Source organism: Equus quagga, chromosome 10 (assembly GCF_021613505.1).
Source record: "Equus quagga isolate Etosha38 chromosome 10, UCLA_HA_Equagga_1.0, whole genome shotgun sequence".
In the NCBI taxonomy this organism is placed as follows: domain Eukaryota; kingdom Metazoa; phylum Chordata; class Mammalia; order Perissodactyla; family Equidae; genus Equus; species Equus quagga.
In genome coordinates this window covers 37,632,881-37,659,961 of record NC_060276.1, presented here as the reverse complement: position 1 = coordinate 37,659,961, position 27,081 = coordinate 37,632,881, and the positions used below count along the sequence as shown (strand labels likewise).

General features: G+C 42.8%; 1 protein-coding gene across 2 annotated transcripts; it reads left to right on the top strand.

Annotated features, from left to right (window-relative positions):
- Positions 1 to 4,091: 4,091 nt before the first annotated feature.
- PRPS1 (phosphoribosyl pyrophosphate synthetase 1) lies at positions 4,092 to 24,177 on the top strand. Of its 2 annotated transcripts, none has more exons than XM_046674080.1 (7): positions 4,092 to 4,346; positions 14,450 to 14,633; positions 15,764 to 15,862; positions 17,318 to 17,442; positions 19,802 to 19,975; positions 21,715 to 21,874; positions 23,090 to 24,177. In XM_046674080.1, the coding sequence occupies exons 1-7, from the start codon at positions 4,225 to 4,227 to the stop codon at positions 23,180 to 23,182; spliced, it is 957 nt and encodes a 318-aa protein (XP_046530036.1). In that variant the 5' UTR covers positions 4,092 to 4,224; the 3' UTR covers positions 23,183 to 24,177. The 2 variants fall into 2 exon arrangements, with proteins under 2 accessions (XP_046530036.1, XP_046530037.1); XM_046674081.1 differs by having other exon boundaries at positions 4,093 to 4,191.
- The last annotated feature ends 2,904 nt before the right edge of the window (positions 24,178 to 27,081 follow it).

Here is a 27,081-nt window from a genome sequence, read left to right as displayed (position 1 = left end):
ACACACAAATATATATATATATAAAATATGTACCTGGTTAAAAAAAAAGACACTCATTATGAACATTAATCACATCCACAAAATACCTTCATAGCAACACCAAGATTAGTGTCTGATTGAATAACTGGGACCACAGCTTAGCCAAGGTGACACATAAAATTGACCAGCACAGGTTTCTAGTTGCCTTTCTTGCCTGAGATCTCCACACACCTTCCCTCACCTCAGCTCGCCCTCCATGTGCCTGCCCCTCCCCCATGTCCTGACATTGGTTACCTTTCCAGAGAGAAAAAGGAATAAGGATAGTAGCATTATTTCCACACACATTTACATTCTGCAATTCACTGATCAGATTACTTAGTGTTTGCCCTAATGGAATGTTTAGTTTTAATCTAATGAGTCCAGGGTTCTATGATCATTTATCTGGAGAGAGGATCTATGGTGTTCACAAAATTCTCAGAGGGGTCCATGATCTCCAAAAGGTTGAGATTCATAAACAATGTCTCTCCCATTCCTCTTCTTAAACCCTACAGCTATTGGCCCAATTAAGGACGTTACTAACTTACCCTCCCAACCTGGTGTGCCTGCCTCCAATCTCTTCCCTATTATTATTCACCCTACACAGATAAATTTACCTAAAGCGCAATTGTGATCATATCATTCCCTTACTCTAGAGTAGTCGGTGGCTCCCCATGGTCTGCAGAATAAAGTGTCAACATGGTACGTGATACTCCAGCCACCCTTTCCTCAAAACCTCTCTCTACTTCCTCACCTTTGCTCCTGCCTGGGGAGACCCACCTCCTCCCAGTCATTGCCTGTCAAAACCCTACCCATCCTTCAAGGCCTAGCTCATGTGCTTCCACCTCCAAAAATACTTTCCAGGATACCCCATGCAGAGGTGATATATTTTACTGCTGAGTCTGCATATCACTTTATTTGGGTCTTGTGGCTGATGTCTAGTTGTATCTCCAAAACCCATCTTCCTCTTCTTCCTAGGTGCAGGACCAACTAACGAGGCATTTCCTAGTCTTTCTTGCAGCTAAGAATGAATTGCGGGGCCAGCCCGGTAGCACAACGGTTAAGTTCACACGTTCCGCTTTGGTGGCATAGGGTTTGCCAGTTCGGATCCCGAGTGCAGACCTACGTACCTCTTGTCAAGCCATTCTATGGCAGGCGTCCCACATATGATGTAGAGGAAGATGGGCATGGATGTTAGCTCGGAGCCAGTCTTCCTCAGCAAAAAGAGGAGGATTGGTGACAGATGTTAGCTCAGGGCTAATCTTCCTCAAAAAAAAAAAAAAAACACTGAAATGAAAAAAAATAAAAGAATGAATTGTAACTAAGCTCTTGCCATGTGACTAAGCTCTTGCCAAAGGGATATGACAGAAAATGAAATGAACAGATTCCACTTGACTTGCTTAAGAGGAAATCCATTGCCTGGACCTCTTCTCTTTCTTCCTTACCATGAGCTGGAATGTGAATGTACTCATGACCTAGCATGAAGCAGAATTGCCCCACTGGCCTAGACTGGCAAGCATGTTATATAAGAGAGAAATAATCTGTCTTATTTGAGCTGCTGTATTTTAGGGTCTCTGTTACAGCAGCTTACCCTTTACCCAAACACAGGGTTCTCTATGGCGGTGTATTAAATTGCCTTATATATAGTCGTATAAACGTCTCATCTTCTCCACTAGGAGGCCAACTCCTAATTGGTCTCCCTGCTTCCTGTCTTGCCCAATACACCCTGTTCTCAGCTGGGGTAATCCTCTTAAAAGGGAAGTCAGATCATGTCATTCTTTGCTAAAAACTCTTACTCAGTAAAAACAAAATCCTTAAAATGGCCAAGGTTCTGCATGATCGGCACCCTCCCACGAATCGCTCTTCTCTCACTGACCTGAGTTTCCTTAGCTCCTCTTACAGGTGTGCTCCACCCCCACCACCCCAGCACGCACTCTGCACCAGACACACCAACCTCCCTACTGTCCCTCAGATAAGATCGATACACGCTGCCTTAGGGTCTTTGCACTTGTTCCCTCTGCTTGTCCCAGATCTCAATGTGGCTCATTCCTTTATCTCCTTCAGGTCTTTGCTCAAAAGTTATCTTCCCAGATAGACCTTTTCTGACTACGCTTCTTAAAATTATGCTTCTCCTCCTCTCCATCCCACCCTGGCACATTATTCCACTCCCTTGCCTGATTTTTCTCCACAGCACTTATCACCATTTGACATATTATACACTTCATTTACATGTTTGTTGTTTGAAAATGTAAACTCCATGAGAGCGGGGTTTTTGATTGCTTACTGCTGTATTCTCAGTGCCCAGAAAAGGGCCTGGCACATAAAAAGTATTCAATAAATATTTCCTGAACAAATGAATTCCTTGGAGGCAAAAACATTATAGTCCCCTCAATGCTTAGCACACTGCCTTGTATGCAATGAAGTACTCAGTAAATATTTGATGAATGAACTATGAGGGAAGACTACTAATATTCTGCCTTGCAATTTACTTCCTTCTCCAAGTATTCCTATACACCTGGGCCTACATTAGATTTTTCAATTCGTAAAAGTATGACAAAAGATCAGAAGGAGAGGTCCTATAGGGAAACTGCTGAAAATGGCAGTAAGAGAAAGAGAGGATGCTGCTTTGAGTATTTTCTGCCTTTGCCACTTGGACAAAACCCTTGCCCTCTTTGGGTCTCAGTTTCACCATATGTAAAATGAAGCTAGTAGACTAGATGATTTCTGAAGTCTCTTCTATTTTTTACAGCTTGTAGTTATGAACACCATAGTGCTCATAACTAAAATTGTATGATGTTTTTAATTCTTTTTTTTTTTTTTGAGGAAGATTAGCCCTGAGCTAACTGCTGCCAATCCTCCTCTTTTCGCCGAGGGAGACTTGCCCTGAGCTAACATCCGTGCCCATCTTCCTCTACTTTATATGTGGGATGCCTACCACAGCATGGCTTGCCAAGCGGTGCCATGTCCGCACCCGGGATCCGAACCGGCGAACCCCGGGCCGCCGAAGCAGAATGTACACACTTAACCGCTGCGCCACTGGGCCAGCCCCAATGTTTTTAATTCTAAAATTCTAAGATTGTATCGTTTTTCTCTTACTTCTAAATCCATGGTTAGAATACGCTTAATGAAAATGTGGTATAAGAATAAAGGCTGTCTGTGATCCAATTAGCAAGTATCATCATAAAAATAATAAAACATGGTATAAAAGGCCACATTAGCAACATACAGATGATGATGCTGAGGCTCACATGAGTCAGACAGGACCAAAACCCAGGTTTTCTGATTCCTTCAGGGCACTTTATCCTGAGTCCCCTAAGTATACTATATTTTCTCTCCTTTCCAAGGGCTAGATAAATCAGACCTTTATTGCCCAGATATTTTGGAAAACCTATACTCCTTCATTTGTTTGAACATACTTGGTTCCAGCATTACAAATAAAACACAGCTTTCTCCTGCAGTCTCTCTGGATGTTCAGGTGGCGTGCCCTGAGTCACTTTCCCCCTTGGGACTTGTCTACCAGGCAAAGACGACACTTTGCAATTGCAAAGAGCAAACAAGCCCTTTGGATGCGCCTGTGCTATGGGTGTCTGTGATGTAAAAGTACTTTAATTCATCCCCGTCCTTATATTGAAATAAAAACCACGTTCAGAAACATGCAGACTCATGTTCAGAAATCTCCCCTTCATTCTAACTGTGGCTGCTATGCTGATAAACAGATTTTCTTAAAAGAAACTGTAAGGCAGAGCTAGACTTACTTTCTGGTGCTGAAAAAAACCCAGCGTGGCTAATTTCCCGCTTGCGGGAAATATCTGGCCCTACGCGTCACCAGCACCTCCCCACCCCCAGTCAAGCGCGGTTTATCTCGGCACTCTTTAGCGGCCTCTCCCTGACTGCCTAGCTGCAGGGGGCCGGGCTACTTCTTAGCCTCGCCCTCTTCATGGCCTCCAGCCAATACCTGAGAGAGTCGGAGGCAGGCGGAGCTACAGCGAGGACCCGCCCCTCAGCAAATCGGGGCTGAGGGGTGTGGCCTTCCCTGCTGACCCCGCCTCCCCGGCGCCGGGCAATTTAGAGCCGCGCGCCGGGCGGGAACGTAAGATGGCGGAGTAGCAACGCGAAGCGGTTAACAGAGAATCTCTGGGCCGACCTTGGTTCAGGTCTCGGCAGCAGCAGTGATCGGTGAGCGAAAAGTGCCTAGGGTAGCTGGCCAAGATGCCGAATATCAAAATCTTCAGCGGCAGCTCCCACCAGGATTTATCCCAGAAAATTGCCGACCGCCTGGGCCTGGAACTAGGCAAGGTGGTGACTAAGAAATTCAGCAACCAGGAGACCTGGTAAGGGCGAAGTTGGCACCCCGACCGGGCTCACCTGCCCGGGCGGCGGGGCGCCGCTTGGGCGCAGAGGGTAGGGGGATGGGGCCACCGCGTGAGTTCTAAGGGGCTAGCGTGGGGATGAAGGGACAGCTCTGTGGCGAGCGTGCCCCACGGGCTGTTTCCGTTATTTTACCTCTCGCGGGAGGGTCACGTTTATTCTCACCGTGTGGTGGGGTGGAGTCAAGATGGAGCATGAGGCGAAGCTCCTGGGTTTGAAGGCTGGGGCTGGAGGACCCAGCGCGAGGCTCGTGGCTGCCGAGAGCGACGGGAAGGTATAGCCCCTTAGCCTCGGCGTAGGGACACGTGGCTTTGTCGCTTCGTTTGAGCCATCCAGGCTGGACTGGGTTCGCTTCAGTTCTTGGACCAGCTTGCATGGGAGAACCTACTGCCTACTGAGCCCTCCTGGTGTTTCCCCTAGAGTCTAAGAAGCAGCTTTTCAATTCGAAATGGTGTGGGTCGGGTTTGGTATTGTGGGAAATTGACCTTATCTACCGAGGGTGCCAAAATTATTACTGAGGTTTTCCCTTAGATTGGCAAGCGTTGCCTTCTCACGTCTTTAGAATCGGACCCATACTTAAGTTTAATCTAGTTGATCTCACAAAGTGATGCGTTAACTCTGCATCCTGATTGCCAGCATCTCAGCTTGAACCATCCAGAAAATCGTAGGGAACCTTAATTCTGGAGTCCTTGACTTTCCCCATTGCAGCTACTGGTACGGATAATACAAAAGCATATTTTTTCAGTAGCAAAGTCTATCCTGAACTTGTCCAGTTCTCTTAGCCGTGTATGGGCAATTTAGGAAACAGTTTCATCCTTGAATGTTAAGATAATTGGGGAAAGATGATGGAGTGGAAGACCGAGATCGTAACGTGCATTGCATCTCGAATTTTTTTCAGTGCGTTGAGAATTAAACTTGTACCCTTTCCCCACTTCCACCCTCTTCCTGAACCTTGGGGCCATCTCAGAGATAATTTGGTTACCTGATCCTTTCACTACTCCTCCCCTTCCACCTAAACACAGAATCTTTTAGTTCTGATAAGTGCATTTTGTGTTCTGTCATTACCCTGTTGATCAGATCAGAGCAGTGCCCACAGTCTTAGAGATACAGTTATATTCTGTTAAGGGGAAAGTTTACACCAAACCTCATATCGGTTAAATTAGTTAAGATTGCTTGGAACATTTTTTTCCTAAATGCTTTTATTTCCTTTTTTCATCCTTTAAACTGATCACCACAGTGTAACTCCCCTTGTACTTTTTAGATCCTGCTGATAAAAGCAGTCATCTGTAGTGGACAGCTTCCTTCTGGATGCTTGATTATTGTGCCTCTGGTTGTGATGCAAATGATAGTGCAAACACTGATGCCATCTGTAACCAGGCAATACCTTAGTCAAAAGAGGCTAGCTAAGCTGCTGGCTTTAGCTGTGACCACACCATTATGACTCACAGGGCCGTATTAAAGAAGACAAAACAGGACCAGACTTTGCAAACAGCAGTGTAGCTAGGGAACAAGAATGATTTTTCATTTAGAGGGGGTTTTTTTGGCCCCCTTAGAGAACTGTGGTTATTAAATCCTTTTCCTTTGCTTCTAGGAAAAATACAAAGACTTTGTTTTTCCTTGTGTTAACCCTTCACCCTCTGCATAATGCAACACACCAGAACCTGAGGCTATACTGGGAGAGGGGAGGGGGAGAGCAACTTAGTTTTCTGCTGGTTGATTTATCTGAAATCTTCAGCGGGCCCAATCTACTTGTGAGATATAAGGCCAATTTCATTTTTATACAACTGGATAGTAACATGCTTGGAAACATTGGATAAGATTAAACCCAATGTGGAAAATTGCTGACGGCTTAGGTTACCTTGTTTCTGGCTTAATCGTTAGCTTTCTGGTTCCTTAGATGTTCTGAAATCTTCATTGCACATAATCAGATGCGTTGCCAGTGGATCTTCCCCCCACCTCCCTCATCAATTTTTGGCTTTTTTGCACTGCAGAAATGGTAACGGCTGCCCTGTGTGACTTTTGGGATCTAAAGGTCATGGACAAGGCAGCTCAGTGGGAGCTGTGGGTGGATCATCAGCTGGGGAAGCGCAGAGCCTATCCTCAAATGTGACAGTTTTACCATTTGCTCCAGTTAGGCACAGTCTTAGGGGGTGATGCTCTTTTTAACAGAGTGGCTTTTCTTCTGAATTCAGGATCATCCTTTGCTGCCCAGTTATTTAGGAAACATCCACACATAGATAAGAGAGGTTAAAAGCTCAGGCTCTGGGATCGGAGAACCTGGATTTGAATCCTTAGCCTTTCTTTGCCCCAGTAATCTCATCTGTAAGGTAGTATCTACCCATAGAGTTATGAGGATTAAATGAGGTTCAGGAGCTAAGTTCTTAGAACATTGGCCAATGCAATAAGTGCACAATAAATGTTGTTAAGAAGGGCTGGTGATAGAATTGCAGAAAATGTGGAAAACATAGACGAGGACGGGGGAAGAATGACATCCCAAATAATTCTACCACCCAAAATAAAGTCTTCACATTTTGATTTATGACCTTCCAGATGTTTGTGTGTTTATATACTTTTCTCAAAAATCTAAGACATGTGTATAGCTTTCTTCACTTAGCAGTATAATTTGAGGGGCCTACCCTGTGGCCGAGTGGTTGAGTTCGCGTGCTCTGCTTCAGTGGCCTAGGGTTTTACCAGTTCAGATCTTGGGCACGACCAAGCACCGCTCATCAAGCCATGCTGAGGCGGCGTCCCACATAGCACAACCAGAAGAACCTACAACTAGAATATACAACTATGTACTGGGGGGCTTTGGGGAGAAGAAGAAGGAAAAAACAGAAGATTGGCAACAGATGTTAGCCCAGGTGCCAATCTTTAAAAAAAAATAAAACTATAACTTGAATTAAAAAAAACCAATATAATGAATAGTTTCTCCCCTTAATATTTAGTCTACATGGTTTTAAATAGCTGTATAGTCTTGTCTTACAGTTTTCCCTTAATTTTAGACAAACAAGTCCCTATTATTAGATATTTCCAATTTTTTATCTAATGCCTTTATATGAAAAGCCTTGAACATAAATCTTTGACCATTTCTGATTATTTCCTTAGGGTAAATCCCTAGAAGGGGAATTACTAGGTTAAAGGGTATATATATCATTTTTTAGGCTTTTGATACCTAATGCCAAATTGCTCTCCAGAAAAGTTGAACCAATTTCCACTCTCATCAGCAATAATGACAATCTTAATAATAATTAATGTATAGTGAATGTTTAAGATATGCTAGTTCCTATGCTAAGCGTTTTATGCACATAGCATATTTAATCCTCTTGACACTGCTATGGGGAGTTATTCTTACTGTCCCCATTTTATGGATGAAGGGACTAATATTCAGAGGTTAAGTGACTTGACCAACTCTGGTTATTATTGTTCTTTAGAATTTTTGCTGAGACAACATCTCATCTGGCTTTTAAAACTTTTGAATATACTAACATTTTTTTACGCCATTCTCTTCAATATTGATAAATAACTTTGGTATATTTGGTTACTCTGGATTGGCTGAGAGGGGGAAGACTTTAAATTTGGTTGCCTAGGATTCCGTAAGAACCGTATCGTTTGGTTAGTTCATCCCATGTATTTTGCACATGCCAACAACTCCATCTAAATTCTTCAGATTTTCTTAAGAATACCACCTGCCTCTTAGATTCACTTTATTTACTTTTTGTGTTTCTTAACATTCCTTGCTAGTCGGATGCACTTAATGCCTGATGCTAAAGGAAAGGGTAAAGGATAAGTTCATTTTCTCATTGGATGAACCTCGCCAGTCCTCTGCAGAACGGGGGAGAATGATTGGCCCAAAGCCATTTGGAGAACAGGCCATTAGAGCTAGAGGGAAAGAACAAGGAGTGTTGTCCTTTAAATCGCTAAACCAGATCTTTCCACCTGATAGATTAAAAGCAAACAGGTTTTAGGCATAACTGTTCTAGCCATCAGTCACTGCCTAACTTGGCATTTCTTAGAGGAAACCATAAGAATATTATCAAGATTTTCTTGAGGATTCATTGAACTGTTTATTGACCAAGCTGTATAATCGGAATGTAGTTCATGGGCTTTTTAAGACTTTCTGAGAGTCTGTGCCTTCTAATACTACAGGAGGGAAAGACTGCTCTTGATTAGTGAGATCAGAACTATACACAGTAAAACAAGGTAGTGTCCTAGTTTACTTGCACCACTGTGTTTTTAATATAGTTAAATAACTTATTCAAGTTATTAGGTGCATACACGGTCATAACATCCTTCTACGCTTGAGGGTAAGTTTTAGTCCTAAGTTTGGCTTTGGGAAATGGCTGAACTGTTGGTTGCTTATCATCAGGTGAGATAATAACAAAAGATTGTGTTGGGTGGTGAGCTGGTGATTTTTTAAGAGTTAATTTTCAAACTTTAGGTGATGCTGGAGTAGAATTTTTGAAGGAATCACCTCTGCTAAAGCTGCCTATTTAGCAAATGCTCTCTGAGCTTTAAGTTGGCAGTGATCATTTAATTTTATGATCAATGCCTTACCTGCTTTCAAGAAAGGATTTGAAGTGTGTTTCATGACAGTCACACTCACAAAAGGTTCGTTAAGTACATACATCAGAAGCCCTATAGAACAAAGGGCTATAGTAATTGTGCCAAGAATCTGGCATAAAGTGATTACTGAAGTTTAGTGTTACTTTGACAGTATCCCTTGACTTTCTGGCAGCCAGAAGGATAAAGCCGTTTGCAGTGGATTATGTAGTTTTTGTTTTCGTAAAACTTTTGATACTTCCAGGAACAAAATTCTAAGAATGTTATAGGTGGGATCGTAAAATAATAAGCAACTTTTTGGGTATTTTTTATACTGAATTTGATAGTTAAGGCGTTTGTAAAGAGAGATAAGCCACCATGGTCTAATTATGTTGTTTTCTGGTCTTACTTGATAATAAGAAAGCTGTAGACTAGATATTTAGCCTGTCTCTTATACTATCTTAGATCCATTGTCAAGCTGCTGTTCCTTAGCTCCTCGTCGGACAGCCTGACTCTGGCAAGTGAATGTGTGCAGCACAGATGATATTCTGTGTTCTTGACTAAAACAAGAGCCATAGGCCTCCGGTACCACATGTAGAGGACAGAGTTGACTTTTTATTGGAAATCAATGTGCATAACTTTCATTCTCCCTCAGGGAAATGGATATGTTGGCCAAGGAGGTGAGGTATGGGGCTCACCCCATACCTGTGGGTGGCATTACAATTTTCTTAAGTTTTGAAGTTGCTCAAATATTTGAAGTACTTGGTCAAAACCCCAGAGTTGCGCACCTTAAATGTGGAAGGGACTCTTTTAGCCTGGGACAGCTCAAAGGGCGGGCAGTGTTAGTAAAGGACATCTGAGGAGTCCCTTCAAACTACCACTGCCTCTTGTTTGGGCCTACCATAATGAGTAACTTGCAGAGCATGTTTTCTTCCAGGAGGGGTTACTTAGTTTTGCCCATTTGTGTTTTTTAAAATTTTAATAATATATTTTGTTTACCCAATATATCTTAAAATATTATAATTTTATCATGTAAGCAATATTAAAATTGAGATATATTTTTCCTTTTATTTGTGCTGTCTTCACAATTAGGTGTGTATTTTACACTTACAGCACTTGTCAATTCCGTTCCTCAGTCAGTTCCTCAGTCAACAGTAGCCGCATTTCAAGTGCTCGATAACCACCCGAGGCCAGTGACTCATTCTATTCTATTGGGCAGTGTCATTCTAGCACCTACGCTTTGGAAAACATGGAAGTTGCTCTTCCAGAAAGGCTTCCCTGGCTCCCTCCTGCCTGTCCATTTGAATTTTGAAGAATGTCTTCAGAAAGTAATTTTGGCATTGGCATAGTTGACCTTGCTGACAGATTCAGTTGTTTCTTAAGCTGATCTTGGTGATTAATAGATGTCAGTTCAGTTCAGGGGTCCACAAAAGTGCTATATTGTTCATAATGTTGCTCACTATCACTCTTTCAGTATCCCATCAGAAAATTCTTTGCAGCTATCACATTTTGGTGGGCCCATCAGGTTGTAGTTCTACCCAAAATTAAATATCAGCTGCGTATTTGTGAAAGGACATGAACACATTTGTCAAAACTTTTTAAAGATGGGGCTGGCCCAGTAGTGCAGCACTTAAGCGCACACATTCGAATCTCTTCAGCGGCCCGGGGTTTGCCAGCCTGAATCCCGGGTGCGGACATGGCACTGCTTGGCCAGCCATGCTGTGGTAGGCATCCCACATATAAAGTAGAGGAAGATGGGCATGATGTTAGCTCAGGGCCAGTCTTCCTCAGCAAAAAGAAGGGGATTGGCGGCAGATGTTAGCTCAGGGCTAATCTCCCTTAACAACAACAACAAAACCTTTTAAAGAAACATGTTAGACCCACTTGCATCTAACGTGAAGTGAGTTACTTTGCGAGGGATGGTAAAAATCAAGTCTTCTAAATTTTCACAATAGTAGGCCTACAGAAGGTTCACATTCTGTCTAGGGTGAGTGGATGCAAGAGGCAGCCTAATCGTGAGAGGTATTCATTCATTCATTCATTCTTTCTTTGTACCATATTGGCACTGCCTGGCTGGGTATACACGTGAGCATGATCACTCTGGTCCCTGCCTTCATGGATCTTGCACTCTAGTGGAGGAGACATAAACAAGTGCATAAAAAATAGTGATAATAAATTGTGATAAGTGTTCTGAAGGGAATAACCACAGCGATGAGAGAAGACCTGGGGAGGGTCAGTTTATTTAACTTTATTATGGAACATTTCAAACATAGACAGAGGTAGGGAGAATAGTAATGGTCCTCCCGACCCATGTACCTATCACCCAGTTCAGCAGTTATCAACTTATGGCTAATCTTGTTTCATCTATTATTACCCCTCCCCACACACATCCGCAATTGAATTATTTTGAAGCAAACCTGATATTATATCATATCACCCATATATATTTCAGTAACCACAATACCATTTTCTTGCCAAAAAAAATAACAGTAATCTCTTAAATAAGTAGCCAGTGTTCAAATTTCCCTGTCTCATAAATGGGGTTTGTCACAGTTTGCTCCAATTGGTATGGAAATAAGGTTCATACAGTGCAGTTGGTTAATATTTAAGTCACCTTTAATCTTACAGGTTCTCAGGGAAGTCACTTTTAATAAGCTGGGCAGGGAAGACATTTTGATTGGAGACCTGAGAAATGAATGAGCTAGTTGTAGGAAGAGCATTCCAGGTAGTGGGAAGAAATGCAAAGGCTTTGAGGTGGAAAAGAGCGTATTCAAGGAATGTAAAGGAAGACAGCATGACTCATGCATGGTTAGCTAGGGAGGAAATATTTTGAGATGGGCTATTTCTCAAATTAACTTAAAAACCAGAGTTCTCCAAATTCCCTCACAGTGTTACATAATTTCTCAGAAAATAATACAACTGAACTAGGTTCTTTTGACTTAGTACAGAAGTGCCTTTGTTTTTAGTTATACTTTTATGACCTCAGCTTTCACTGAGAGCTGAAGTAATGGTTTACTCAAATATACACAAGGTATAATGATGCACTTTTTGTTAAAATTGAATTTTGAGATAATTGTAGATTCACATGCAATTGTAAGAAATAACAGAGATCCTATGTACCCATTACCCGGTTTTCCCAAAGTTGCCAACCATAGTTTTCCCAAACTACAGCTTTCTTGCACAAAAACTCTAGTGTAGTGCAGCAACCAGGATATTGACATTGATGCAGTGAAGATAAAAAAGCCATTCTGTCACCACAAGGATCCTTCTTGCTGCCCTGTTGTAACCACACCCGCCTTTCTCCTCCTCCCCCTACATCTGTAGTTTTCTTTTTATATTGCCTTTATCTGCTTTTGGTATCTGGGTGATACTGGCCTCCAAAAATGGTTGGAAGGTATTCCTTCTTCATCTGTTTTCTGGAAAAGATTGTGCAAAATTTGTGTTAATTTAACTGTTTGGTAGAATTCCCCGGTGACGCTGTTTTAGATCAGTCTTCCTAGAGGCTTATCAGTTTTATTGATTCTCCTTCCCCCGAGAACCAGCTTATGTTTCATTGGTTTTTCTCTATTATTTTACTGTTTTCAATCTCATTGATTTCTGCTCTTATGGTTATTTTCTTCCTTCTGCTTACTTTGAGTTATTTTGCCAGTTTTCTAGTTTTTTGATGTAGGAACTTAAGATTATTGATTTGAGCAAATAATGCACTTTTAACGTAAGGATCCCTAGTATAAAATACTTCTTGAATTCAGTGACAGAAGGTTGTCGACGTAAATAATCCATAACCAATCTATAAATGAAAATTTGGGAGAGTTTATTCTGAGCTGAAATCTGAGGACCATGGCCCAGGGCCTTTCTTCCCAAGGAAGAAAGGGCACCAAAGAAGTTTGGTATACAGAGTGGTTATATACCCACAAAGAGGATGCTTTACATATGATTGAAATGTCCCTCCCACAATAGTCACAAGATTGCCCTGTGGGCACAGCACTTGATGGACACTGCAGGTAGTGGGTCTGCTATTTCAGCGGGTGTAGCAGGAGGCAAGTCTATTGTCTGGAGCTGGGCGGTCACAGGTGAGCTCAGCCATCAGTTTCTAGCCTAAGGAAAGATGCTTAATCCTTAAGGAAATGCCAACGATGGGAGGGGGAGGGAAGTTGCACCTTTATCTCAAGGGCCTTTGTTCTTGCCATAGGGAATCTCTAAAGCAGATGTACCATGCATGCTCAACAACCTCAGTCAAGCCCTTTTGGAAAGACAAGGTCAGGCCGAATTAGGTTTACACCAAATGGCTTCCTCATATTCTCCAATATATCCTATTGCTTGCCATTTTTATTTGTCAGGTTTATGTTCGGATATCCCAAACTAACGTGTTTTCCTCTTTGTTCTCTCTGCTCGGAACCTCAACTTCCCCTGTTCTAATTGGTTTCTGATTTGATTTTTACCATTTGCTTTTATTTCTCTTGGTTTACAATATAAACTAATCTCACTCTTGTTAAAGGTGAGATCCTTTCAATTGTTACTTGGATTGGAAAGGAATAAATATTAATTATCTCCTCTATCACCTTCTTCTGGTAATAGAATTATCTCCTATTGGGGAAGTTTTTCTCTTGATTAATAGCAGTTATCAACTATTCTAATTTACTCCTCGTCTACACATAGTACACACGCGTGCATGCATGCACACCAACCACCCGCACCACCTCGCCTGGAGGATTAATTGGGGAAATGGTGTTGCTTTGAGGTGTCACTGAGGTTATTACTTTTTAATCATGATTTATTCTTGGTAAGGGTCCAAGTATAGCTATCAGAACTTTCATTTTGTGGTGAAATATAGCCCTACTCCATAATTAGAATAACTTTCTGTGAGATTTTTTAAACAAGACTTACTAATTGGACCAGAGTATGGTGAGCCTAGAATGAAGGCAAGGACCGCATGTTTTATTATTCTCCATTGTGTCCCTAGCACCTAGCACAGTGACTGGCATATGAACATTTCATGTTTGTTGAGTGAACTGCCAGTATGGTAGATGTGCTCCTGTCTTCTGTAGAAGGCATCATTATAGAACAGTAGTGACTCATTCTTTATATGATCTTTCTATTTCTTTTGTTATGTATGGATTGTGACAGTCCCAGATGCTGTAGCAAATTTGCATTCATATGTCGTGTACCTGTCTGAAATGAGATACAGGCCGCCTACTGAAATTATGGTCCAATTACTTGTAAGTACTTTAGCCAGTCTTTTTCATGGCATGTCACACGTAAAAATAGGTAATATTTGTATAGTGCACTAGAGTACTTGTAGAATATTTGTGTAGTAAACTAGAGTAAACTGAGGCAGTAAACAGCTTCTGGCACAGGGGCTCCTCCAAGAGAGCTCCTGAAGTCTGAGGGGGTCCGTGTCCACATGCAGCTGTAACTGATTCATAGCATACTAGAAGGGCAGCTGTGCTTTTGAGACCTTACTGTCTGTAGAAGTATAGTATAGTGCTTAAAATCTATTGTTTTTGTTGTCCTGTCTTTCCTGTTATAGTGTGGAAATTGGCGAAAGTGTCCGTGGAGAGGATGTGTATATTGTTCAGAGTGGCTGTGGTGAAATCAACGACAATCTAATGGAGCTTTTGATCATGATCAATGCCTGCAAGATCGCTTCAGCCAGCCGGGTTACTGCAGTCATACCATGCTTCCCTTATGCCCGGCAGGATAAGAAGGATAAGGTAGGAACAGAACCTCTTTTTTTTAATCACAGGAAGCAGAAGCACTTGCCCAAAATCGCCAAAAAATTCCTTAATCATCAGATATATATTTAGAGGGGATTACTTTTGTAGCACATTCTCTTAGGTATTATCCGATCTTCAAAACAATTGACATGTGATTTGTTTGTATAAAGTAACACATATGGAGTCGATATATTTTTTTCCGGTCATACCTGTGTGACTTTCGGTTAGCTCACTGCTGTTTTTAATTCTATCAGTAAGACTAAGCACCAGCTCCCATAGAGTAGACTATTTTTTAAACTATGGTAGATCCTCTGGGACCCTCTTGGGGTTCTAGTTGTGGCCTCTTCATAAAACCTGAAGTCTGTTACATGAATACTTGTTCTCCTTATACACACATGCATGCGCACACACACTGCACCTTATTTATCTGGCATATTAGACGATAAGCCATATACATGAAACTTTACAGGTCTATTGTAATCAATGCCCAAATTTTGCATACAATGCCTGGGAGAAGGCCAGATATTTTTATTCCAGTAGAGTTTGGTGCTCCTACAGAGTATAAAGGGCACGGGCTTTGATATTTCACAGTGCAGAAGGTGTGTTTACCTGTTATTTAAGGGGGCTGAGGTTGCTGGAAGGTTGACCTCCAGATGAGTAAGGGAGTGTTGTAATTTACAAAACTACAATTCCCATTCTGTAATGTATGTTAAATTTTGACATGTTAGGTGTTATACAGGTTTGAGTATATATGTGTTGAAACAGATTTTAATAAAATTCTTTCAAAAAAGTTTTTTTAAGTCTGCCTAATTTAAATAATTGAGCATTGGAAACACTTAAATAGGCTGAAAATGCATACATTTAAGTTAAGAAAATGAAAGGTAGGAAGGTATTTTCTTTTCTGAAACATGTATCCTGAGTTGGAAAAGTGATATTGCACTTTACATTTGTGCTAGATAGTGATCTACTCAACGTCAATGGCCATGTCACTTTCTGTGAATTTCCTGGTAGCCCAGTGCCTTGAACATAGTAAGTACGCAATAAATAAATGCTTCTTGAGCAAATGAATTGTTTCTCAAACTGGCTTCTTGGTGTTTTTTTGTTTTTCTTTCCTCCCCTCCGTTTAGAGCCGGGCTCCAATCTCAGCCAAGCTTGTTGCAAATATGCTCTCTGTAGCAGGCGCAGATCATATTATCACCATGGACCTGCATGCTTCTCAAATTCAGGTATCAGTGGAAGCTAAATGCTAGCTTAGAAATTATTAGGAGTTAGAAAGTAGGGAGGAGAGGACTGATAATGTTGAAGACTGCAGCGAAGCAAAAAACTGCCCAAGTACAGCTCCAATAAACTAGACATTGACAACATATTAAGCATCCTCACCTTCAGCAGAGTTCCTGATCTTAGTCATTTAGGGTGGTTGGATAGGGAGGCGTCTGGTATTCTGGGAAGAGCATAGGCTTGGGGATCAGATCTAGTTTGAATACTGGCTCTGACGCTTACTAGCTTTGTAGCCTTGGCAGGCTATTTAACTTCTCTGAACATACACTGCTTTGTTATTGTGAGTATTAAATAATATATTAGGGGCGGGCCTGGTGGCGCAGCGGTTAAGTGCGCACGTTCTGCTTTGGCGGCCCGGGGTTCGCCAGTTCAGATCCCAGGTGCAGACGTGGCACCGCTCATCAAGCCATGCTGTGGCAGGCGTCCCACATATAAAGTAGAGGAATATGGGCATAGATGTTAGCTCAGGGCCAGTCTTCCTCAGCAAAAAGAAGAGGGTTGGTAGCAGATGTTAGCTAAGGGCTAATCTTCCTCAAAATAATAAGTAAATAAATAAATATTAAATTCATAGCATAATGCCTGGCTCACGACAGGTGCCAAATAAATGGGAGGTGTTATTGTCATCATTAAATTTAGAGCCATAGATTTGGAACCTACTTTCTAGCATAAACCCAGAGTAAGGGGACTGGAATACCACCTTATATTTTATGCTTTTTAAAGAGACTTTCAAATCATTATCATTGCAGGCTTATGGCAATCCAGTGAGATACATAGGACAGGTGATTGATTATACCCATTTTATAGAAGAAGAGCAAAGTTGAGAAACACAACTAATCTGTAGCAATTAGTGTTAGAACACAGATCTCCGGACTTGTAGTTACTCTCTGTGACCTTTTATTATAAATACCTTCTGCTAAGTTTATAGACCATAGCGTCTCTAACTGTATCAGTTAGCTTTTGCTCTTTAACAAACCAGCCCAACATTTGGCGGCATAAGGCAGTAAATATTTATTGCCTCATGAATCTGCACGTTGGCTAGGAACTTCCGGTCTCGGCTGAACTAGGCCGTTTTCCCCATTGGCTCACTCGTGTGCCTGTGGTCAGTTGTGGGTTCGCTGAGGGCTGGCTTTGCCCACCATGGCTGGGTTCTCTTGCACAATCCAGTCTCGAGGAGGCCGTTTTTATAGTCTACCACACTGGGCATGCCTTCTAATCAGTTTGAATGTTGTAGTAAGGTATCCTTTGGGCAAATTACTATTCTCTTTGTGTTAGTCATGTATAAATGGAGGAGAAGGGTAAACCTTAAACTTACACAATGTTACGTGTCAAATTTATTCAGTTAAAAAATAAATAAATGGAGGAGAAGAAAAACAAAGCAAAACTGACCCAGCTTCTTCCTGCAGGGCTTTTTTGATATCCCAGTGGACAATTTGTATGCAGAGCCAGCTGTCCTGAAGTGGATAAGGGAGAATATCTCGGAGTGGCGGAACTGCACTATTGTCTCACCCGATGCTGGTGGAGCTAAGAGGTATGGCTGGAATTTGTATTATTCCCAATGTACTGGGAGAATCTTTCAGACGGTTGTATCAGAAAGTGATGTCTTTCTATCCAAGTGACAGGTTTTAAGTACTTTGGAATGAGTGTACCAGTAGCTGGGGCTTGGGCTGGATATAGTTCTACTCACTCGTCTATTACTGGCCTGAGTCACTACCCAAAAGACAAGACAGCAGCCAAGGGGCCCTGGATAGTCTGGTATTGTGGGCTTGACTGTAACCCAGTAATAACTTGGCATTGCAGGGCTAACGAACTGCTATAAACCTACTAGGAAGGGGAGGAAATTTGGTTTTCTAATGAATGGCACCTGCTATCGACCCACGTGATAATAGCGGACCAGTAAGCTTTTACACACTTCTTAATGCCGTTGTTAGACCATTTTGATCCTTTGAATTAAAATATTAATCAGGAAGGAAAATAAAGTATGGTAATTTTCTTTAAACCCAAGATCTTAACATTTTAAACAAACTGATTGCCAGCGATTGCCAGTGGCCGTGCTTTGCAGCTCACATGGTGCTGACCAAGAGCTTTTGATTTCCTTAGTGAGTCACGCGTTAGTAATGCATTGAAAAGTATGGCACACATTCTTGTTGTGGAAATAGAATAAAGAGCGACAAAACACAGATGATTAGGAAAAACGAATTCAGATCTTTCTACAAGCCATTCAAGTCTTCAATAACTGTTTCTCAACAACTTCTTTATTTCAGTAACTTGAACAGAACTGATGAGCTGAGAACTTGAGTTCTGTTATCCAGCCAGATGTATAGCTTTCTGAGTCCCACATAGTCACTAATTACCATCTGTAATACTACAGTCAGAACCGAAAAAACATTCTGCTAATGGTAGTTGTCATACTTGCCTTAACTTATTGGGCATTATTTTCACATCTTGCCATGGGACTTAGAAATAGTCATGTTTGAAATAAATAATCAAGCAGGATTTTCTTTCCAAAGTTGGGTACAAAAAAACTGCCTTCAGTTAGATGACTTATTGCTACATGACTTTTTGTTGGTTGTAATTTTCTTATAGTGATGGAGTCTTTTCAAAGGGAGTAGCTATCACTTCTGTCTTGGCAGGGTTTTTGGAGTAAGTAGACATCCCTGTGCGATTGTGACCTGCACATAGTGCTCCCCTCAGGAGTATAGGCAGTGACTTTTTCTAGCTCTTTATGCTTTGTCTATCCCTGAGTCTGTTGGCCATTGCGTATGGATGGTCTGGGATGCTAGAACTAATTGATCATGCATTTGCCTCAGATCAGTCATCATTCCAAGCAGATTGGTAACTCTTGATGTTATGTGTCCACACAGTAGTAGTGCAGAGTACAGAGTTTGGTCATTTAGATCAGGGTACAAATGTTGCCTAGGTTATGGTTCAAGCCTTGTGTGTTCTCTGTTAAATGGTCACGGTTCCCCTATTCAGCACAAACTCAGAGATGTGACCATAGTCACAAGGGAGACAGGACACAATGCTCTGGTTGGATCTGTGCTACATTAAAAAATAAAGCCCAAGGCACAGACTTCTTCACGCATGACGAGGATGGCACAGTGGAGTACAGACGTACACATCACTGCGTCAGCACACTGTCATTTACACTGCGTAGATTTCTATTTGAGTGAATTATATGGGACTTTGTCAGCAGGTAGATTTGTCTTCTATCCTACACTCTAGTCTGGTTTGTATTTTGTAATAAAAAAAAAGAATTCTGTTTTGATTTGGAGACACTTTGGGCTATACAGCGAGATTCCCAATTCGCCTGGTTAATTGGTATAACTTTCTTTCTAGCAGTCATTAAAGGACCTCCCAAACTTGGTGTTCAGGTACAGTTGACATTGACAGTTGGTGGATCACTGAGGGGAGTGTGATGAGGGCACGTGCATTGGAACAGGCTCGGGACTGCTCCTCTGCCTCCAGGTTCAGGTTCACTTCTCACCACTTCCGCATGTCAAATTGGGACAGTCTGCACTCCCGGCATTAGTTAACCAAGTCTGCTCTCTCCCCTCCTGCTGCCAATCCATTAAATGAACATGCCTTAGCATTATACTGCTTCCCAGAACTGGTGAGAGTGTCTGTCTATCCCCCACTGTAACCCAGAATGAATTATAATATAAATTTGACTAATATATTCATAAACTCCTCTCAGGATATGGAGGCATCAGTCTATAAAACCCAGTTTGTGATGTCAATCAATTATAATTGCTTGCTTCCAGCCCTGGGAACTGTTTGGTTTCAAGGAGTATTTGCCCCCAGAAAGCAAGCCCATTCTTTAGTCCATTTCTTTTGTCTTAGGAGCCCCCTCCCACACAGGTTGTAACTGTAAACTCCCTGTTTTACAGAGTGACCTCCATCGCAGATCGATTGAATGTGGACTTTGCCTTGATTCACAAAGAACGGAAGAAGGCCAATGAAGTAGACCGCATGGTGCTGGTGGGAGATGTGAAGGATCGGGTGGCTATCTTAGTGGATGACATGGCTGACACTTGTGGCACAATTTGCCATGCGGCTGACAAGTGAGTGCTGAGCGGTGGGGCCGGTGGTTAGAAGTGAAAAGCTAAGCGCTATCAGAATTCCTTCAGCCTGCTGATTCATTTTGGAACTGAATTGAGGGAACTGAATAAACCAGCTTTGGGAGTTTTTCATCACCCTAGGCTTGAATTGCAATACATATGAATTGATGAGTACTTTATTTTTTCCCCAGATTTCCTTAGGTTTTTTTTTTTTCTTTTTATTGTACTCAATTATCTATAACATAAAATTTACCATTTTAAGTGTACAATTCATTGACATTAGTTACATTCACAAGGTTGTGCAATTATTGCCACTTTATTTCTGAAATTTTTTCATCACTCTGAATATTCTCCTTTCGGTAGTTTTTTTTTAACAAGTTAAAATAGAAATCTGTTGGCTTGAGCAGACAGAAATATATTCTCATATTTATATTTCACCTGAGCCAGAAACCCTGCTCTTAACTTCTTGAGTGTGCGTTTAGCTGCTACTACCCCTGTTCATATTACCTGTCGTCTCTTGCCTGTACTGTTCTAAATTGCCTTCCTCTGTCCTCTCTGCTGCCAGTCACCAGTGTCTTGCCTCCCTAGTGCATCTTTCACATTGCCTTCCCACTTGCTAATCTTTCCAAAACCAAGGCTAGATACCATTACTCCTCTCCTGTAAAACCTTAAGTGGCTCCCTGCTGCTTACAATCCAGGTCACTATAGACAGCATTGTTTCTCACAACTTTTTTTAACCTCTGAGTGTGCCTTTCCCAGGGCCTGGCATATAATAGGTGCTAAAAAATTTGTGCACCAAATGATTCCTGATTTGGATCCTGGAGTATAAATTTGTAAAATTCATTTTGTCCTCATATTAGTAAGGTAATGCTAATTGCTATAACAGATCAACTCCCTGAATTTGTCAGTGGCTTAACGTGATAAAGCTTCTTTCTTGTTCATGGTGCACTCCAACACAAGTATTCCTCTTTCAGTCTTGTGGCACTACATCTTTAACCTGGGGCTTCCAAGATTAGTTTGGGATACGGTTCCATTTTGGCCAGCCAGAAAGGGAAAAGAGCATGGAGGATCACCCATGGAAGATTTTTATAAGCCCAGCCAGAAGTGGTATACATTGTATCTGCCCACATTTCGATAGTCAATATTAAGTCTCATGGCCACGCCTAACTATGCAAGGGAGGCTGGGAAATGTAGTCCAGTGGTGTGCCCAGGGAGAAGAGATGGATTTTGTTGAGTGCAGCAGTCTGTGCTGCAGTCCTTGTACACTAATTAGAACCTATTCAGATAAGTTCTTAGTCCAGTTCTCTCTCCTTGCTATGGACTGAATTGTGTCCCCTAAAATTCATATGTTGAAGCCCTAATCCCCATTGTGATGGTATTTGGAGATGGGACCTTTGGGAGGTAATTAGCTTTAGATGAGGTTTGAGGGTGGGGCCCTCAGGATGGGATGAGTGCCCTTAGGAGAAGAGACACCAGAGAGCTCACCCCCTGACTCACACAGTGAGGTGGCAGCCACCAACAAGCCAAGAGAAGAGGCCTCAGAATGAAACCTACCTCACCACCAGCTAGTATTAGACTTCTCAGCCTCCAAAACTGTGAGAAATAAAATTCTGTTGTTTAAGCCACCTGGCCTGTGAGATTTTGTTACGGCAGCCAAGCTGACTAATACACTCCTCCTTCCTAACTCAGATTCTATAGTGACAAGTAAGATTAATCCAAATCTACTCTGCTTTCTCCTCTAGACTTCTCTCAGCTGGAGCCACCAGAGTTTATGCTATCCTGACTCATGGCATCTTTTCTGGCCCAGCCATTTCTCGCATTAACAATGCATGCTTTGAAGCAGTAGTAGTCACCAATACCATACCTCAGGAGGATAAGATGAGGCATTGCTCCAAAATACAGGTGAGGATGAGATTCTTGCAAAACAAAGCTCCACTAAGCCTTGAGGAGGTGGTTACATATGTTGAATTAGGTGTCTGGGTTCTGAAGATTTCCTCCTTTGCTCTTAAGGGTTTAGTCTGTCATCAGGATCTGTGATCCAAAAGTAAGAAAATCACGTTTAAAAATTCAAATTGCTAGACCTCAGAATCTCTGGAGAATGGAGCCCAGAATTCTGTATTTTGACAGGCTCTCGCAGTGATTGTGATGCACACTCAAGTTTGTAGGTCCATGCTTTACAGTATGTGTGTGTCACTCTTAACTATTGGCTCCTGCAGGTGTCCTGTGAAGCCTTTAAACTGATGGTGCGCTCCTTAGAACTGCAGTGTTATTCAAACTATGCTCTGGAAACCACCTAAGGCAATTACTTAGAGTTCTTGGGGGGGGTTTTTTGTGGTTTTTTTTTTTTTTTTTTTGAGGAAGATTAGCCCTGAGCTAACATCTGCTGCCAATCCTCCTCTTTTTGCTGAGGAAGACTGGCCATGAGCTGACATCCGTGCCCATCTTCCTCTACTTTATATGTGGGACGCCTGCCACAGACAGCATGGCTTGCCAAGCAGTGCCATGTCCGTACCCGGGATCCGAACTGGCGAACCCCGGGCCGCCAAAGCGGAACATGCGCACTTAAGCGCTGCACCACTTGGGCCGGCCCCAAGAGTTCTTGTTAAAATGCACATTCCTTTACTCCATCCAAGACCTACAAAACCAGAGGTCCTGGGCCCAGTATTCAGAGTAATTCCCCAAGTAATTGTTAGACACTGAAGTTTGAATTCTGTGACACTAAAAGAACAAGGCCTTGCTTCATTAAAAATGTGTACAGTACTCCATTAGCTTTCTGAAATTTGTAGAATTGAAGGGTTGATGTCATTCTTAAAGGTTTTTTTTCAGCTTAAATATTGTTTGGTCTTTTTTCATTCCTAAGAATTTTCAAATGTCAACTCACCATCATCCTGGTGCGTGCGAGTCAGGGTGTTTTCTCCATTAGCATTTTGATTCTTTCCTAATGGTTATATTAAAAATGTTATGAAGGCTAGCTGGGCGCAGGCTCACGCAGGGAAACAGCACAGTGCACCAGCCTTAAGAGGAAGGACCCTCATCAGGCTGCTCATCAGTGTCTGCAGATTGGCCAGTCATCTCTGTCTATATGATACTAACTGGAGGCTTTTCTTGCCTTTCTAGGTCATCGACATCTCTATGATTCTTGCAGAAGCCATCAGGAGAACTCACAATGGGGAATCGGTTTCCTACCTGTTCAGCCATGTCCCTTTATAATAGAATAATTTCTGAGGCTTTTTAAAAATAAAGTGAACCCCGCCCCTTGTTTTCCCTTGGTATTTGATGAAAAACTCAGCAGAAGACCCAGCTTGCTCCAGTGTAGCTTTCTACATCCCACATCAGATATATTAACATTTCTCCTAAATTAGAGAAAGACAGATTGAGATTAACTGCTGGGATTTCCTCCCTGCGTTGTCTCATTCTGGCTTTTCTGATTTTGTGAGCCTTGCAGCTTTAACTACAGCTCAGCTGCTGCCAGATTTCAGACTTTGAAGGGTGTTGTGTAGGGGTGTTGAAATGTGATTGGGGAAGCTCAGACTCCTTTGCATGTGAATGCTTCAAGGTTTCCTTGGTTCAGAACTACTAGCAACAAAGCCATCCCAATCCCCCCCAACCTGTGACAAGTTCTCTAAGGTCTATTTTAAATTGCATCAAGAGCCCTTGGCAGCCCTGCACCCAGCTCTGGTTGCCGAGCCCCTGTCAGTTAGGAGCAGGCAGCTTGCACAGCACTCCAGCAGGGCCTGGGGGGAGGCAGCACGTAGTGCAGCAAATGCTTCTTGGGAGGAAAAAGCCTGATCTGTCACCCTCTGCTTGGGGACTATTGCCTGGATTGTCCTTTCTACTTGTTCCTTTCCCTTTGCCTTGACCTTCAGCCATCTTGACCTTTTCCTGGCCACATATCTTCTTGGCCCCAAATGATCACTGTACCATAGTCTTCTGGAAAGCAAACTCGCTTCTTGCTGTGTATTCTCTAACACTGACACGAGATTATTTTGCTGTAGCTTAATCTTCCTTAGCCTACTGCCACCGTGGAGGTAGGTTTTAGGTGGCGGTGTAGTGCCTTTTGATTAATTTAAGTATTTGAGTTTCATCTTCCTTCCTTGGATCTGTTCAGCCTCTCAAATGACCCGAGAATTCTGTTTAAAAAATGTTACTGTTTCTTGTAGAGGAAACTAATAAAGTGTCTGTCTGTGTGTGCTCATGGGTCTCTATCACATCTGTACTGGTCTCTCTGCGGGAGGTTTGGTTCAGGTGTCTTGCTGCCCAGTGATAGCTCTTACTTTGCTTCCACACTGTTAGCTGCATTGCCAAGCCAAGAGAAGACAGACAGCAGTTTCATTCAACTGTAAGACCTTAAGATGTCTAGGGTTTACTAAGAACTAGCTACAGTGTCCTTCTGTGCATTATACCTGGATTATAGGATGTATAATGCCTGCTGGATCTCTGGTTCTTTTTCCTGAGGATAGGAATGAGTTATTTTCTTACAGGAAGAGAGTAGTTTCTGTAATTCATTTTGAACCAGTTTTGCCAAATATGGTAAAATTCTCCTATATCAGTAGTTGACACACATTTGGCATTTAATTTCAGCCCTTCTAAATAAAAACTATTTGGGGAAGGCAAATATGCAAAATTGAAGAATGGATTATAATGCCTTCCAAAATTTTAAGTGAATTTCTTTTTTTTTTTTTCTAAAGATTGGCACTTGGGCTAACAACTGTTGCCAATCTTTTTTTTTTTTCCTGCTTTTATCTCCCCCCCCCCCCCCCACCCCCCCCCCCCCTAGTTGTATATCTTAGTTGCAGGTCCTTCTCGTTGTGGGATGTGGGACGCTGCCTCAACGTGGCCTGACGAGCGGTGCCATGTCCGCGCCCAGGATCCGAACCCTGGACCGCTGCAGCGGAGCGCGCAAACTTAACCACTCGGCCACGGAGGCGGCCCCCTAAGTGAATTTCTTTGTGCATCATCAAATAAGGGTGCTCTTTTACTCTGGGAAGCTACATGCTTCTGGAGCTTTGTGAAGAGTGCTCTGTTATCTTGGAAGCCTGGTTCTGCTTTTGTTTGTTTTTGCTTTGAGTATTGGGACATCTACTCTACAGTGAGTCTTTTGAAAAAAGTGATTCAAAATGGACCGAAGTGAGCTCTGAAATGTGTGCCTCTGACCCTCTAGCCCTTTTTCATCTCAGACCTCTGCTCTGAGAGAAGCTGACATGGAGCATCGATGCCTTAACTTGCTGATTATCCTATTTCCTGAAGTGTTGGGGTCAGTTGACCAGGGCTTGCCATGTCAGAATGTTTGAACATAAAACCTCTACTGTGGGCCCCCTTGGGTAATCCAGTTCCGAAGATGAGGTTTTGAGGTCATTCAAGAAGAGCCCTCAGTCCCCATCTTTGATCTATATGCCTGAGGGAAGGACAGTACTCAATTCCCTGTGACACTCAGCAAAGTGCCATAAGTACCTCCAAGCCGTTCTTTTTTTCTCCAGTGGGAGAGACCACGTGTCCTGGATGGCCAGCAGTTCTTGACTAGGAAACAGTAGCAGGAAGAGACCTGGTGGGGTGGAGGAGGCAGCACCAGAGCTGACCAGAGTTGCAGTGAGAGCACAGTTGCAAGAAAACTACCTGTGATAGCCATGTGATTGCCTCTGAGCAAAAGGCCTCACCAGGTTCTGCTTCACATCCCCTCACCTCCTTCCGCCCTCAGAACAGAGGAAAGGAGAACTTGGACCACAGCTGAGCTTGGCAACTCCCAAAGCTAATGCCTTTATAAAAGATTTATTTCATCTCAAGTTGGGGCTGCTAGTCTCCTTTCCAGATTTGGAATAGAAGCATTTTCTGCTAAAGGGTATTTAACTTGACCATTAATAGCATGTAGCCCTAACCTGAGGGTTATTAGAATCATAAGCATGAAATTTTAAAAAAAGGAAACGTCTCTCCTATTGACCTACCATCCTACCATCTCACTCCTCCTAGCTCTTGGTTGTGGGGGAGGGGGAAGAGGCCTCCAGAAAGGAGTCAAGTTATTGGTGGCACCTCCCTGACAAAGAACTCTCCAAGAGAGGGTGAAGGAAGAGAGTTCACTCCACTGCCTCGAGGCCCACCACTTAACGTAGATACCACTGAGGGAGTAAAGGCCCCCGTTTGTGAGAGCAGCCAGTACATTCGGTCAAGAAATGCAGCCAGCCTCCTACTCTTGTTTCAGTCTGTCCCTCCAGGCTTTAGCCTGATGCATCTTCAGTCGATTGGCTCCTGGAGCTCGGAGCCCCGGCTTCCTCTGCCTTTGGTGTTCCCTTGCATTTGCTTTCATTGTCCACTGACAAGGCGTTTTGCCACCAGTGCATAATATGACCGAGAGAGGTTCGATAATAAGAGGGCCATGTGTCTTTGGAGTCCTCTAGGGATGCCAAAGTGACCCCCCATCACGTGGTAACTGAGGTCACAAGGGTCATCTAGTGTCCTCCTCTCACTAGCTGCAAATGGGAGAAGGGAGGATTAGAATTAACACAACCGCGGGGTGGGAACGCACCTCTTTTGCAGGCAGAGGATTGACCAATCGTGTGCCGATTAGTCATTTGCTGCCTTTTGCCGACTGCTGGCTCTCCAATAAAGCTGTCCTTAAAGGCTCAGCCTTTTGTAAGTGATTATCCGAAAGCACGCTGGGTGGTATCCCTCCCCTCAGTCATTCATTGGCTCCTGGACACTGCTGCTTCAAACAAGTGGCTTCTGTCACGAGGGTCATGGTTTAAAGGCAAGGTGCTACAGCTAGAGACTCCCTCCTCTTTACTTCTTTACCATGTTTTGAGCCCTGTTTTTCTCTTGCAGATTTTTTGCCAGTCTGAGGCTCCTTGTTTAAGAATAAAGTAAATTCTGCCCCAAACCGTGATGGATAAGGCTCAATGACCCACAGAATCTTGGCTCAAGCACTTCTTCTAAGTCAGGTTTTTCAAAGTCGTCTAGGTCTTTGCGGGACAGCTGCAGGGGAGCTAAGGGGTGAAGGGGCAATTCGGCTGCCATGTAGTAAAGGCAAGTGGGGGTTGGGATCGGGCCTTGCCATTGGTTCTCAGGTTGTTCGGGCATGTCTGCTGGGGTAGGTGTTGGCAGCGGTCTCAGGAGACTTT

What these genes read in the sequence shown, in the direction of transcription:
- PRPS1 (XM_046674080.1), top strand. Translation starts at nt 4,225, where the DNA reads ATGCCGAATATCAAAATCTTCAGCGGCAGCTCCCACCAGGATTTATCC. An exon ending in TTCAGCAACCAGGAGACCTG is followed by an intron (nt 4,347 to 14,449) that starts GTAAGGGCGAAG and finishes TTCCTGTTATAG; the next exon opens with TGTGGAAATTGGCGAAAGTG. An exon ending in ATTTGCCATGCGGCTGACAA is followed by an intron (nt 19,976 to 21,714) that starts GTGAGTGCTGAG and finishes TTTCTCCTCTAG; the next exon opens with ACTTCTCTCAGCTGGAGCCA.